The sequence below is a fragment of the Henckelia pumila genome, chromosome 1 (genome assembly GCF_033568475.1).
Source record: "Henckelia pumila isolate YLH828 chromosome 1, ASM3356847v2, whole genome shotgun sequence".
NCBI lineage: Eukaryota > Viridiplantae > Streptophyta > Magnoliopsida > Lamiales > Gesneriaceae > Henckelia > Henckelia pumila.
In genome coordinates this window covers 10,435,250-10,450,856 of record NC_133120.1, presented here as the reverse complement: position 1 = coordinate 10,450,856, position 15,607 = coordinate 10,435,250, and the positions used below count along the sequence as shown (strand labels likewise).

General features: G+C 38.3%; 1 protein-coding gene across 1 annotated transcript; it reads left to right on the top strand.

The window, feature by feature from the left end:
- The first annotated feature begins 14,643 nt into the window (after positions 1-14,643).
- LOC140894692 (uncharacterized) lies at positions 14,644-15,335 on the top strand. Its single transcript, XM_073303269.1, has 2 exons — positions 14,644-14,968; positions 15,196-15,335. The coding sequence occupies exons 1-2, from the start codon at positions 14,644-14,646 to the stop codon at positions 15,333-15,335; spliced, it is 465 nt and encodes a 154-aa protein (XP_073159370.1).
- Positions 15,336-15,607: the final 272 nt, after the last annotated feature.

The window sequence follows — 15,607 nt, the reverse complement described above, 5'->3', positions numbered from 1 at the left end:
CTTGAGGATATGCTTCGAGCTGTAGTGCTTGATTTTGGTGCTAGTTGGCAGGATTCATTGCCTCTTGTCGAGTTTTCGTACAACAACAACTTTCAGACGAGTATTGGCATGACACCATTTGAAGTGTTGTACAGAAAGAAGTGCAGATCTCCGTTGTACTGGGACGAGATTTTTGAGTCGCCAGATTTGGGACCAGATATGATTCATGATATGGCTGAGAAAGTGAAGATTATTCGGTTGAGAATGAAGACTGCTCACGATAGACAAGCAAAGTATGCGAATATCTGACGTCGACCTCTGTACTTTGTCCAGGGAGACCGAGTATTTCTGAAGATTTTTACTTTTAGAGGCACTGTTAGATTTGGAAAGAGAGGGAAGTTGTCTCCGAGATTCATTGGACCGTACGAGATTCTGGAGAAGATAAGTGATCTTGCCTACAGATTAGCTCTTCCTCCTTCTTTATCTTGTATCCACGACGTCTATCACATCTCTATGTTGCGGAAGTATCACCCAGATCCTTCCCATATTCTTCAGCTTGATGAGGCCGAGCTTGATGAGAATTTGAGCTACTTTGAGAGACCTATTCAGATTCTTGATCGAAAGGAGAAGCAACTCAGAACTAAGTCAATTTCATTGGTGAAGGTTCAGTGGAGCCGTCATGGAGTCGAAGTGGCGACATGGGAGATAGAGTGTCATATAAGACAGAGGTTTCAAGAGTTGTTCGGATGATGTGAGTTCTTGTTTTCTGTTCTGGTTCTTTATTCTATCTTATGTGATTAATTCTTATTGATTTCGAGGACGAAATCTTTTTTTAGAGGGGGAGAATTTAACGCCCCAAAATAATCTTAATTGAGTTTATTTGAGATAACCGGAGATTATAGAATTCGAGGGTTGAATTGTTATTGATCTGGGACTATTTTGAAATTTTCAAAAACTTCTGGGACTAAAGTGCAAAATATGGATTTTATATATTATCTTGTCTTGAGCGGTTGACTTGGTCTTCATTCACTTCTCTCCTTCTTCCTCCTTAAGTCGTTTTCTCCATTGAAGAAGCCACCGAGATCTTCAAGCTTTTGATTTCCAGGTTATGCTCGATCCGTCCGATAGAAATTAAATCTGAAGGCATATTCACGATCACGGGATCGAAGGCTTCGTTCTATCGTAAGTATTTCTTCGATCAGATCTACTTCATTTTTCGGATGTCGTTAGAATCGTATGATTTTTGGATATGTCGTATATGAGCTAGCATGTATCGTTATTTTGAAGACGGATCGGAAAAAGAACAAAGATTGGATTTGTTATGATTTTTATAGGGATTTTGGAAATTGGGGGTTTGGAGATTTGTTATTTTTGGATTGTTTTAATTGAGATTGAGATTGATATGAGATATTTATGATTTATATGCTGAGTTGTGATTTCTCGATTGATCAGAATATAGTCGTTACGCCGCCGGTTTGAGTTTTGAATTTTGGTCGGTTTGAATTGATTGATATGTTTTCCGTTGAAGTTGAACGTTAACTTCAATAATTTTATCGCTCCTTTACAAATTGGGTTGAAGGTCGTCGAGCTTCTAGATTGCGGACTTTTGTTTGGTTAGAGATTGAAGCCGGTATAGTATCGTTTTCTTATTGATGATTGTTTGGGTTCGAATGAGTTTTTGAAATGGGTTTATCCTTTGTTATCCAGATTTGGAGCTTGTGAATCATCGAGAAAGGTAAACGACGACATCGATTAGAATGGGATGGAATACTCGAGTTTGGATTGAATATCGAGTCCCTAAACCACATACTTTTATGTTTATATGTTTGATTGAGAATGTGAACATATTGTTTATATGACATTCATTCATCTATCTCTCGGGTCGGATACGAACTACGAGAAATTTGGATTATTGTATCAAGATCGGATACGAATCTTGATGTCGGGATCAGATACGAATCTCGATGATAGAAGAAATTTACGAAAACATGCATTGCATATTCTTTATATCATTATTGATATATGAACTTTGTTTATGTGCTTATGTCTCTTCACTGGGATTTATTCTCACCGGTTTATCAGACTGTTGTTTTTTTTTTATGTGTGCATGACAACAGGTGGGGTAGGATCGAGCCAGAGATCGCATGGTTAAGTGTTGAGATGATAGAGTGAGGACTTGGAGTTGGTTTTAGGAGTTGAATTGTATTTCAAACCCTTGTTTTGGTATTGTATAACTAGAAACGAAGCATGTTCTACTAGATCGAATGTATGTATAACTCTAGAACTACATGTATTATTTTGATGAGATGAGGTTGTAATGCATGATTTATGTTTTGTTGTAATTGGGAGTTGTATTGCATGAATTCTATTCTAAAATGCCTTGAGTTTTTCTGGTGTAGCAGGGCACGGACCCCGTGCCTACGTCTGCGTAGGGGTTCATGCACCCTCGCATTTCAAGAATGTTTGTTTTTGTTCATGCACGAACCCCGTGCCCTTTCTATGTAAGGGTCCGTGTAAGCCGACAAAGATTTCGACTTTTAGTGTATTTTGGGTGAACAGACCCTTAACCGGAGGTGGCACGGGGTCCATGTCCTCTTCAGGTTAATGCACGGATGTGTGCACGGGTGATAAGTGTAATTTATGCACTTAATTTATATATGATTTGACTTGGCTTTTGTGATGTATTGAGTGGGTATTATGCATATTTGTTGTTGTTTTTGTGAGTTGCAAGGATTGTTGCAAAAGTACCAAGAAGAAGCGGAAGGATGAAATACGAAGCAGCAAATTCAGAAAAATACTGGAACATATTGACACATCTAAATCCGATCTCCATCGTTCATAATAACTTTTAGGATGTTTTGAAGCTGCTGTCAAAATTTCAGCTCAATCCGACGGTTAAATTGTGAGATATGAATTTTTGAAATTTGTCGCGCGATGCAGAATTTCAGACCCAAGAGCCATGCGCGGGCGAGCCGTCGCAAAGTCAGATTTTGTGATTTTTTTTGGAAGGAAACTTTGGGTTTTCTTTGGGATTTTTTTTGGAATGGGATTTTTTTTGGAAGGAAACTTTGGGTTTTCTTTGGGATTTTTTTGGACGATTTTAGGGGCATATAAAAGGAGATATTTAGGCACAATTAGAGGAAGGAGCCGCACAAGAGACACACACTTTGGAGAGAATTGAGAGGAGAAGAAGGGTCACCCAAACAAGAGAACCACACAACTACGCAACAAGTTTTTGGCGCCGTTGCCGGGGATCGACTCAATTTATTGTGAACTAATACTGTTACCAAGTGATCTTGATTTTGATTTAGAATTATTATTTTTATTGTCTATTTATTATTATCATTATTTTTTGGATTGATTTATTTTGTTTTGTTTATGTCTGCAGTTTATTAACAGATCTTAAAGTTTTTAAAGTGCAGACGCGGTTGGGCTGAGAACTATAAACTAAGCGCTACTTGAGAGGCAACCCAAGAGTTTTTAGTATTATTTATTTATTTATTTATTTTTATGTATTTACTTCTTAAATTTTTGTCACTTGAATTTTTTTTATAGGATGTGTGGAGATGAAGTTTGGTGGTGTCACCCCTACTATATCCCAATGCGCTGCAAATGATGATGAAAAGGATGACACTACTGATGGTCGTTGTCAAAGGTACGTGTCCTTGTTTTAATTTAATCTTGTACATTGAGGACAATGCACAATTTAAGGTTGGGGGGGGGGGGTGTTTAAAATTTTTGAAAATTATGAAAATTTTTGATGAGTTGGTTTGAGTTAAAAGCATGATGTTGTAATTGTGTTGGCCTATGATAAAAATAATTTCTTGTGCTAAAATGTAACTGTTAGCTATATTTAATCTTGAGTTCTCACCCATATGCACTATGCCTTAATTGTTGACACTCTAGTGATTAGAGAAGCTTTGTGATTTTGTGCCTGAATTGGATAATTCAATTCTTAACTTTGGTGATTTATACTTGAAACCGAGGTAGACTTCTACAAGCTTAGAAATGATTTAGGCAAATTTTTTATTGAATGATTAAAAGTTGCAAAAGCAACAGAAACATAGAAATTTTTTGTTATAACAACTCCATCCGTGCCTGTAAAGGGATTGAAATCCTAATCACCAATCCATGGCTAATTTTGCAGGCAAAATGGGGTTGATGCTCCATTCGGGCTATAGACGAGGGGATTGAAATCCGAATCCTATCTTTAGTTATAGCTAAGTCTGCGGTTAATTTATGGAGCTAAAAATAAAAACCGGGTGCAAAATCCGGTGATTTTATGGAAAAAAACTTTGATATGTCTTGAAAATTCATTTTGATCTTAGTAAGTAGAAGTTGAACTTGGTAGAGAGTGTTTTGAAACTAAAGAGCTGATTTAATTATTCTATGAAATAGACTTGTTGCATTAGTATATTGAAAGAGAGGAGGATAGATAAGATTGGCAATCACAAACAAACAAGAACTCTTGAGAAAATTATCCTACATGTGGATTTAATCTTGGAATGTAAAAATTCGAAGGTCGATTATATTACTCATATTGTTTTGCTCGGGACTAGCAAAAGTCTGAGTTTGGGGGAATTTGATAAGTGAAATTTATGCACTTAATTTATATATATGATTTGACTTGGATTTTGTGAAGTATTGAGTGGGTATTATGCATATTTTTTGTTGTTTTTGTGAGTTGCAAGGATTGGTGCAAAAGTACCAAGAAGATGCGGAAGGATGAAATACGGAGCAGCAACTTCAAAAAATTACTGGAAAATATTGAGACATCAAAATCCGATCTCCACCAATGATAATAGGATGTTTTGCAGCTGCTGTCAAAATTTTAGCTCAATCCGACGGTTAGATTGTGAGATATGATTTTTTGAAATTTGTCGCGCGATGCAGAATTTCAGACCCGAGAGCTGTGCGTGGGCACACCTATCTACATGCGCGGGCGCGCCAATATACATGCGCAGGCGCGACATCTGAGCAATTTTGAAGAAAATGAGGACATAATCATATACGCGGACGCCCCTCTTCTCAAGAGCGCCCGCACCATCGCAAAAGTCAGTTTTTTTAGTTTTTCGGGAAGGAAACTTGTGGATTTTCTTGGGCTTTTATTTATTGGATTTGGAGCACATATAAAGGAACTTTCAAGAGCACATGATGAGGGAAGAGCTGCACAAGAGACGCCCCAAAAATCAGCCGCACACTTTGAAAGATGGCTTTGGGTACACGATGTGAGATGGGTTCTAGATACAAGATATCAATCGATTTTCATTCATGCAAATCATATCAATTAATTATATCATCTATTCCAATTTATTGGCCAAGAACCCTTAATTGTTATTTAGTACCTCTCCCGAGCGCCGAGTAAATGTTATTATTCTAATGTTAATTTTGATATCCCTATCAGAAATCAAACAACAAAATAAATTATCAAGTTCTATGGTTCTCTTTCAATGACCTCAAAGGAATTTGTAAGCCTCCCGAACTCTACAAAAATCCTAGGTTGTGTTTTTCTATGATCCTATTCAAAATCTCCTCTCCCGAGGGCCAGATTACAAATAAATATAACAATTCAATTATTGATCAAGTAATTGAAAGACAATCAAAATAAGAATACACAAATAAATTTTTAAGAATAAATAATAGTTGGCAAAATAATAGTCAAAACATGAAAATTAAATCAAAATCCATCAATATCTAGAAACAACTAATAAGTTTATAATGAAATAATCAAACACATAGACATATCCAAAAATCTTATCATAAATCAAGGCATGCAGATAATAAAAATCACAGAGTAGAGTTGATTCTCCGTCCCCAGATGAATTTCCTCTGTATGGTGATTCGATTATCCCTTGTCATTCGTTCTCACGTCTCAAATATGTGTCTCAAGCCTACTTGAATGCGTAGTTGTGTGGTTCTGTTGTTTGGGTGCCGCTTCTTCTCCTCTCAATTATCTCCAAAGTGTGCAGCTGATTTTTGCGGCGTCTCTTGTGCGGCTCTCCCCTCATCGTGTGCTCTTGAAAGTTCCATTTATATGTGCTCCAAATCCAATAAATAAAAGCCAAAGAAGATCCACAAGTTTCCTTCCCAAAAAACTAAAAAAACTGAATTTCGCGATGGCGCGGGCGTGCTTGAGAAGAGGGGTGCCCGCGCATTTGATTATGTCCTCATTTTCTTCAAAATTGCTTAGACAGCACGCCCGCGCATGTAGATAGGCGCACCCGCACACAGCTCTCGGATGCCAACAATATCGGAGGTTGCGCTCCCTCACCATAGAAAAACCAGCTATCACTCCCAACCGGATGAAAGCGTACTAATCTCTGATAGCAGTCCACCGAAGCTCGGTACATAGTCAACATGTCTATCCCCAAAATACAATCAAAGTCTTCCATCATTAGAACCATGAGATTCGCTACCAGAATGTTCCCTTCAAACTCTAAAGGGCAACCCATCACTAGATTCTTAGCCAAAGCAGATTGATCCGTCGGAGTAGAAACAAAAATCACTACGTCTAGTGCAATGCATGATAACTTATGCTTCTTAACAAAACATGCATAAATGAAGGAATGAGATGCACCAGTGTCAATGAGTACAAGAGCAGGTATGCCATATAAAAGAAATGTACCTGCGATGACCTTCTCATTCTCCTCCACTGCCTGATCACGCCTCAAGGCAAACACCTGACCAGAAGTACGCGGCTTCAGATGAGAACTCCCAGCAGACTATCCCTACGACCTCTGCTAAACGGTAGTATGAGAACCCGATCCTGAACCAGAACCAGAACCGCCTCCCCCAGCTTGTGTACAATCCCTCCGGAGATGACCAACCTCTCCACAACGAAAGCATGCTCCAGAAGCTTTACGACATCTATCTGTCGGATCATTCTTCCCGCAATGATTGCAGTCCTCTTTCTTCCCAAAACGAACAACACCACCGGAACTAGAGGAATAAGAAGTAGATCCAGACTTCTTGAAAGACTGAGCACGGGAACCCAAAGAACTCGCTGGCCTAGACTGAGAGAAAGACCTGTTACGCCGAATGCTATCCTCCTCCTGGTGACATTGGATCACCAATCCCTAATAAGTCATATCATCACTAACCGCTACCCGGTCATGAATCTCTGGGTTAAGGCTTTGAAGAAACAGATTATACTTCATGTCGGAGATGTCAGCAATCTCAGGGCAATAGGATAACAAGTCAAAGAACTTCTGCTGGTACTCGTCAATCGACATGGCTCCCTGACGTAGACCCAACAACTCGCTCGCCTTCGCCTGACGAAGTGCAGGAGGAAAATACAGCTTCTGAAAAGTTATGCAGAAGTCGGCCCAAGTAGCAACTCCTCTCGCAGTAATGAACGGTGGAGAAGTGTTGTCCCTCCAATAGATAACCAAGCGTCTCCATATTCTGCTCCTCGGTATAGCGAAATGTCTGAAAACAACTCTCCATGCGCTCTAACCAGTTCTCAGCATCATTAGGAGTCTCGCCTCCAACCAAGGGCTTAGGACCCATCTGCATGAACCGATGCATACTGAAACGACGATGATCATCACAATGGCGATGATGGCGCTCCCGACGAAGATCACGATCACCGTCTCCCCAACATCCACCTCCACTACCATGGCTACTCTGATCACCATGATCCGCCATCTACAAAATTACCTCACAGTTATCTTATGAAGAATCTAAATCCCAATATTACTATGCATGCTCTGATACCATAAATGTAGTGACCCTTACCAAGATCACCTACTAATCAGAAACTTAAGCATGAAATTAACTTAATAAAACAGTAAACCAGAATTAAATGCGGAAGCAATAAATATTATACAATCCCAAGGAAAGGAATCTGCATATACTCAAATAATTATACAACCAAATCGAATGTTGTATCCTTCCAATACATCGAAATAAAACCCTAGGCGAAGCTCCAGTTGGCCATCCACTGCCTAGTCCCTCCTAGATCCACCCGCCTCATCCAAACGCAAACCTGCCCCATGGAATAGGGTGTCCAGATACACAAAGTACGAGATGTAAGAATTTTATACAAAGATTTGTTTTGATATCTTTAGGGAATATTTTGCGTTATCTTTTATATTTGATTGTAAACTATAGATACTTTTGTTTATTTTATTAATAATAATTCAGATTCAGTTTATACACAAATTATTAAAATTCTCTCTAGAATTTTATACAAAGCTTTGTTTTGGCTTTTCAAATAAAACTTTCTCAGTTTAATTACTTAGAAGCGTTTGTCGATTGTTTCTCATTGAAGATTGTCAGATACAAGTTATCTGAAGGTTTTTTTTTTGGTTTCAATTATCGTGATTTCTGTTGTTAATCGTACTGTCGATTAAAGGTGAAAATCCAAAAATCTTATCAATTTAACTTGTTTCAAAGATTGGGGAAAACTTTGGATCTTTTGTTTATTGATTAGAGGGTGCGATTCAAATTGTAATCGTGTTTGCTAATCTTACACATCAAGATTCATATCATTTGGTATCAAAGCCAAGGTTTTGAATCAAGTAAGTATCTTATCTTCATCTGTTCTTTGTTTTCTTCGTGTTCGTCGTTCTTCATCCTTCGTTTTTCGTTCTTCATCTATCTCATATCAAATTTTTGTGTCGTTTCTTTCAAACTTGTTATCCAAGTCTCGTGTCTTGTGCTACAAGTTATAAATTAAAAAAAAGTAAAGAAAAATAGCTTGTGGCCAATTCCTTTGTCTTTATTCATCCTTGAAGCGAGTCAGAGTCAAGTTTTCCATAAAATTCACTACTTGTGTTTGTGCAATCTTTGTGGGTCAATTTTCAAGCGTCTAAAAGTTTTAAATTTGAAGGTTTGAATTTTATTCTACAAAGCAAAGCCTCTCCATAAATTTGAGTGAAAAAAAAGGAGTGATTGAGTGATTCGTTTGGAGTGAACTGTGAGAATTTGTGTGAGGAAGTTTATTACTAACGATTTTCTTGCAGGTACCATGAATCCCAATAAAGATGTTAGTGAGAGTGCGAACCAAGGAATTTCCAAGGTTCAAATGGATGCGTTGATGGGGCAGTTGACTAGGGTGATGAGATCGGAGTTAGAGCCTCTTCATGAGAGGATGAGTAAGTTGGAGGAGAGTAGTGGTAGTGGAAAAAAATAAAAATAGGAAGGGGAATGATTTTGAAGACGATGAGGAAAGTTTTGATGAGAATTGGGATGAGGAGAAAGAATACATGGGTGTATGCATAGGCGAGAAGCGGTACGTGGAAAATTTACGGAGGGCAGTAAGGAGGATGGGAATATTAGTAGCATTAATATGAAAATTCCAGCGTTTCATGGGAAATCTGATCCGAAGGCGTATCTGGAATGGGAGAAGCGTGTGGAGTTTGTATTCGATTGCCATCACTATTCTGACCTTAAGAAAGTGAGGTTAGCAGTGGTTGAGTTTGTAGATTATGCATTAATCTGGTGGGATCAATTAGTGAACACTAGAAGGAGGTGTGGAGAGCCGCCTATCGAGGCGTGGGAATAAATGAAGCGTGTCATGAAGAAGCGTTTTGTTCCTAACTATTATTATCATGAAATGTACAGGCGTCTACAGACTTTGAGGCAGGGTCCAAGGAGCGTAGAGGATTACTACGAGGAGTTGGAGACAATGATGATCCGGACCAACATTGAGGAGGATAATGAAGCTACAATGTCAAGATTTTTGTGTGGTTTGAATAGAGAAATCCAAGACCAAGTGGAGCTTCGCCACTGTTTTGATTTGGATGAGATGGTGCAGACGGCCATGAAGATGGAGCAACAGCTCAAGAGAAGAGTAGCTGGCCGATTTCCTTTAGGTGGAGGATTTTCGACTTATTGGCATCCAAACGTTGCAAAACGGGAGGAAAACAAGCCGGTGTTCAAACCAAAATCTTACAACAAATTGGAGGCACCAAAGCAAGTGGTTAAAGGTACATTTGAAATTTCTAATACTCGATCTAGAGATATTAAATGTTTTAGGTGTCAAGGTATTGGCCATATTTCTAGCCAATGCCCAAATAAGAAATTTATGATTATTAATGCTTGTGGTGATGTGGAGTCGGAGAGTAAGGAGGAAAATTATGATGGAATGCCTGCGTTGGTAGATCCTGATGAAGAGGATGGGTTTCGGGCTGCTGTTGGTGAGTTATTGGTGAGTAGGAGAGTGTTACATGCACAACCTAGAGAACAGTAAGAGAGTCGGAGGGAAAATCTTTTCCATACTCGTTGTTTTGTAAAGGGAAAGGTATGTAGTCTTATCATTGATGGGGGTAGTTACATCAATGTAGCGAGTTGCGAACTTGTGAAAAAATTGGGGTTGTCTCTTTTGAAGAATCCTCAACCATATAGGTTGCAATGGTTCAATGACTGTGCGGAGGTGAGAGTTAATAGGAGAGTTGTGGTGCCATTTTCTATTGGCAAATATGTTGACGAGGTTTTGTGTGATGTGGTCCCTATGCCAGCGTGTCATATTTTATTGGGTAGACAATGACAGTTTGATAGGAGAGTGGTTCATGATTGTTTTAAAAATAAATATTCATTTTAATGAAAAAAAGTCCATTGTATTGTTGCCTATGACTCCAAAGCAAGTGTTGGAGGATCAAATGAAAAATAAAAGGAGAGATGAGGCCGAAAAAAAGAGTGAACAAAAATGTGAGATGACCTTAGAAAAAAAGAATGATGAAAAAAAAGTTGAGCGAAAAGAGACTGAAAAAAATATATATATAGCCCAAAAGAGTGAGTTGAGAGATGTTATGAATTTTGAAATTTCACTTGTGTTGATGATTTATAAGGAGGTACTCCTTAACACAAGTGATATAGCCGGAGATCTTCCGAGCATTGTTGTTTCTCTCTTGCAGGAGTTCGACGATTTATTTTCGGAGGAGCTACCTTAAGGATTACCACCTTTGAGGGGGATTGAACACCAAATCGACTTGGTACCCGGGAGTGCATTGCCGAATCGTCCAGTTTATAGGTGCAATCCGGAGGAAACTAAGGAGTTGCAACGACAAGTAAGTGAACTTTTAGATAAAGGTTTTGTGCGTGAGTCGATGTCACCATGTGCTGTACCTGTGTTGTTAGTACCTAAAAAGGATGGATCTTGGCGTATGTGTGTTGATTGTAGAGCTATAAATAACATTACCATCAAGTATAGGCATCCTATTCCTAGACTAGATGATATGTTAGATGAATTGCATGGTGCTTGTGTGTTTAGCAAAATTGATCTTAAAAGTGGTTATTATCAAATTAGGATGAGAGAGGGAGATGAGTGGAAAACTGCATTTAAAACAAAGTATGAGTTGTATGAATGGATGGTTATGCCTTTTGGTTTGACTAATGCACCTAGTACTTTCATGCATTTAATGAATCATGTTTTGCGTGAATATATTGGGAAGTTTGTGGTTGTCTATTTTGATGATATATTGGTATATAGCAAAAATTAGATGATCATGTGGAACACTTGAGAGTTGTTTTAATCACATTGCGTGCTGAACATTTATATGCTAACCTAAAGAAATGTGTGTTTTGTACAAACAAACTCGTGTTTCTTGGTTTTGTTGTGAGTGCACAAGGTGTGAGGGTTGATGAAGAGAAGGTAAGTGCCATTCGAGACTGGCCGACACCTACATCGATTGGTCACGTCCGGAGTTTTCATGGGCTTGCGAGTTTTTACAGGAGGTTCGTGAAGGATTTTAGCACATTGGCGGTGCCCATGACTGCGGTCATCAAGAAAAACGTTTCAGTCCATTGGGGCAAGGAGCAAGAGAAGTCTTTTAATATCATTAAGCTTGTTTTACCTGATTTTACTAATATGTTTGAAATTGAATGTGATGAATCAGGTGTAGGGATTGGAGGTGTTTTGATGCAAGGGGGAAAGCCTGTGGCGTACTTCAGCGAGAAATTGAGTGGAGCATCTTTGAATTATCCTACCTACGACAAGGAGTTCTATGCGTTGGTGAGGGTACTCGAGACATGACAGCATTACTTGAGGCCAAAAGAGTTTGTGATTCATACGGATTATGATACCTTGAAGCATCTCAATGGTCAGCAAAAGTTGAATAAAAGACATGCCAAATGGGTAGCGTTCGTAGAAATTTTTCCTTATGTAATCAAGTACAAGCAAGGTAAGGAGAATGTAGTGGCGGATGCATTGTCAAGAAGGTACGTGCTCTTAACTACTTTAGATTCTAAATTTTTGGGGTTTGAGCATGTGAAAGCGTTGTATGAGAGTGATATTGATTTTGGAGAGATTTATGCATCATGTATGCGTGGTCCAAATGATAAATTTTACTTGCATGATGGCTATTTGTTTAACGAGGATAAATTGTGCATTCCTAAGTCTTCAATTAGGGAGTTACTTGTTAGGGAATCGCATAGTGGTGGTTTAATGGGGCATTTTGGTGTGGCTAAGACATATCAAATTTTGCATGAACATTTTTATTGGCCGCATATGAAGCATGATGTTGAGAGAATGTGTGAGCGGTGTGTGACTTGTAAGAAAGCAAAGTCCAGATCACAACCACATGAGTTATATACTCCACTTCCGGTACCTAATGAACCGTGGGTATATATTTCCATGGATTTTGTTCTTGGATTACCTAGGTCTAAGAAGGGGAGGGATTCTATTTTTGTTGTGGTTGATAGGTTTTAAAAAATGGCACATTTTATCGCATGTCACAAATCAGATGATGCTTCGCATGTTGCAGATTTGTTCTTTAATGAGATTGTGAGATTGCATGGCATGCCTAGAAGTATTGTTTCTGATAGGGATACTCGGTTTTTGAGTTACTTTTGGAAAATATTGTGCTGTAAACATGGAACTAAGTTGTTGTTTTCTACTAGTTGTCATCCACAAACTGATGGACAGACTGAAGTAGTTAATAGAACTTTAGGGACATTGTTGCGCTCTATCATTAAAAAGAACTTAAAAAATTGTGAGGATTGTTTGCCATTTATTGAATTTTCTTATAATCGCAGTGTACATTCTACTACAAATTATTCACCTTTTGAAATTGTGTATGATTTTAACCCATTGACTCCATTGGATTTGATGTCGTTACCTATGAGTGAAAGGGTTAATATGGATGGCAAGAAGAAAGCTGAATTTGTGAGGAGCTTGCATGAAAAAGTACGTGAGAATATTGAGAAAAAGAATTTGCAGTATACGAAGCAAGCAAACAAGGGAAGGAAGAAGGTTGTATTTGAACCTGGTGATTGAGTTTGGTTGCATCTGAGAAAAGAGCATTTTTCGGAGAAGAGGAGTTCAAAGTTGTTACCTCGAGGGGATGGTCCTTTTCAAGTCGTGGAGAGAATCAACGATAATGCCTACAAACTAGATTTGCCACGTGAGTATAATGTGAGTACTACATTTAATGTTTCTGACTTATATTTGTTTGATGTAGGAGATGAACGAGATTTGAGGACAAATCACTTTCAAGAAGGGGAGGATGATGCGATCATGGATAGCTCGCATGTGGATCGAGTGGCAAGTGGAGTTCGAGATCCTTTAGAGTTGCCACGAGGGCCAATAACGAGGAGCCGAGCTAACAAATTCAAGAAGGCACTTCAAAAGCTGATGCTAAATTACCAAGATGGGGTTGGAGCACTTGAGGATCAATTTGGGAGTTGTATATGCGTCCTTGAAGTATTGGGAGTCAAAGGGAGTGAAGAAAATCAAAGTGAGGCAGAAGAGGTCTCGCTCGAGCGCAACCCAGTCTCGCTCGAGCGAGCTGCAAAACCAATTTCGGGCAGAAGACTTCTCGCTCGAGCGCACTTTGTGCTCGCTCGAGCGAGATTGAGAAATGTCGAGACCAGAGTACCTCTCGCTCGAGCGAGAGTTATGCTCGCTCGAGCGAGCGAGTGTTTTTGGAAATTTACACACACTTCGGCGTGTTGTGTGTGTGTTCGGGATTTTGATATTTTGATATTATTTTCCTATTTTTTAGAGTTTTAATTATACTAGGAAACTTTCTAGATGATATCTTTGATATCTTTAAAGAATATTTTGCGTTATCTTTTATTTTTGATTGTAAACTATAAATAATTTTGTTTATTTTATTAATAATAATTCAAATTCAGTTTATACACAAATTATTGAAATTCTCTCTTGAATTTTATACAAAGCTTTGCTTTGGCTTTTCAAATAAAACTTTCTCAGTTTAATTACTTGAAAGCGTTTGTCGATTGTTTCTCACTGAATATTGTCAGATACAAGTTATCTAAAGGTTTTTTTTGTTTAAATTGTCGTGATTTCTATTGTTAATTGTACCGTCGATTAAAGGTGGAAATCCAAAAATCCTATCAATTTTACTTGTTTCAAAGATTGGGCAAAGAACTTTTGTTTATTGATTAGAGGGTGCGATTCAAATTGTAACCGTGTTTGCTAATTTTACACATCAAAATTCATATCAACAAGAAAGAAATAATATTAAGATTTACTCTTCTGAAATAGCTTCAAATCTAAGTATAGAAAAATGCATATGCAACAACAGAATGAAGATTGGGCACCAACTATCAAGCCTAGCACTGCATGGAAAACGAAAGCAAAATAAATGAAAGATTATTAATTACCTTTCTATCTGTACAAATTGTATAATTTTTTAAATAATATTGCAAAATAGAAATAAACCAATCATCCAGCAAACACATTTTTGCAACCTAACTATGGCGAGTTTACTGAAGAAATATCATGTGACGCACAAGATATCTACTGCATATCATCCACAATCCAATGGCCAAGCTGAAGTTTTGAATCTAGAGATCAAATCTATTCTAGAGAAAACAGTGAATCCTACAAGGAAGGACTGGAGATTGCGATTGAATGATGCTTTGTGGGCCTACAGAACCGCGTTCAAGACGCCAATTTGCATGTCCCCGTATCGTCTGATTTTCGGGAAAGCATGCCATCTACCCGTGGAATTGGAGCACAGAGCTTATTGGGCTATCAATAATTTTAACATGCAGATGGATGAAATGGCGAGCATCGCAAGTTGCATTTGCAAGAATTAAAAGAGATCCGCAATGATGCCTATGCCAGTTCCAAAATCTACAAGGAAAAGACAAAGGCTTTCCATGATAAGATGATTTCTAGAAGGGAGTTCTAAGTTGGTCAAAAAGTTCTGCTCTATCACTCACAACTTCGATTATTCCCAGGTAAGTTGTGTTCTAGATGGATTGGCCCGTTTTTTATTACTAATGTCTTTCCTCATGGTGCAGTGGAGATTCAGAGCTTGAAGACCTCAAAAATATTCAAGGTGAATGGGAAGCGATTGAAACATTATCATGAAGTGGTCCAAGCGAATGATGGAGAGGACGCGCATGATCTAACACTCGATGCTCTGCCAAATATTGCATAAATCACAGCATACAGTCAAGCTATAGACTGTAAATTTAGCGCTGACTCGAAGGCAACCCAGTTTTCTTCGTTTTCTTCCCTTATTTTTATTTTCTAGTTCTTTTTCATTTCTTGTTTTTATTTTTGTTTTTCAGAAAATATAAAATTACAAAAATATTTTTTGTTTTTAAGCTCGCTCGATCGGTCAAAATCTACCGATCGAGCGAGAATTTCTCTGCCTCAGAAGTTTTTTTGGAACTTTTTGCTCGCTCGATCGGTTAAAATTTACCGATC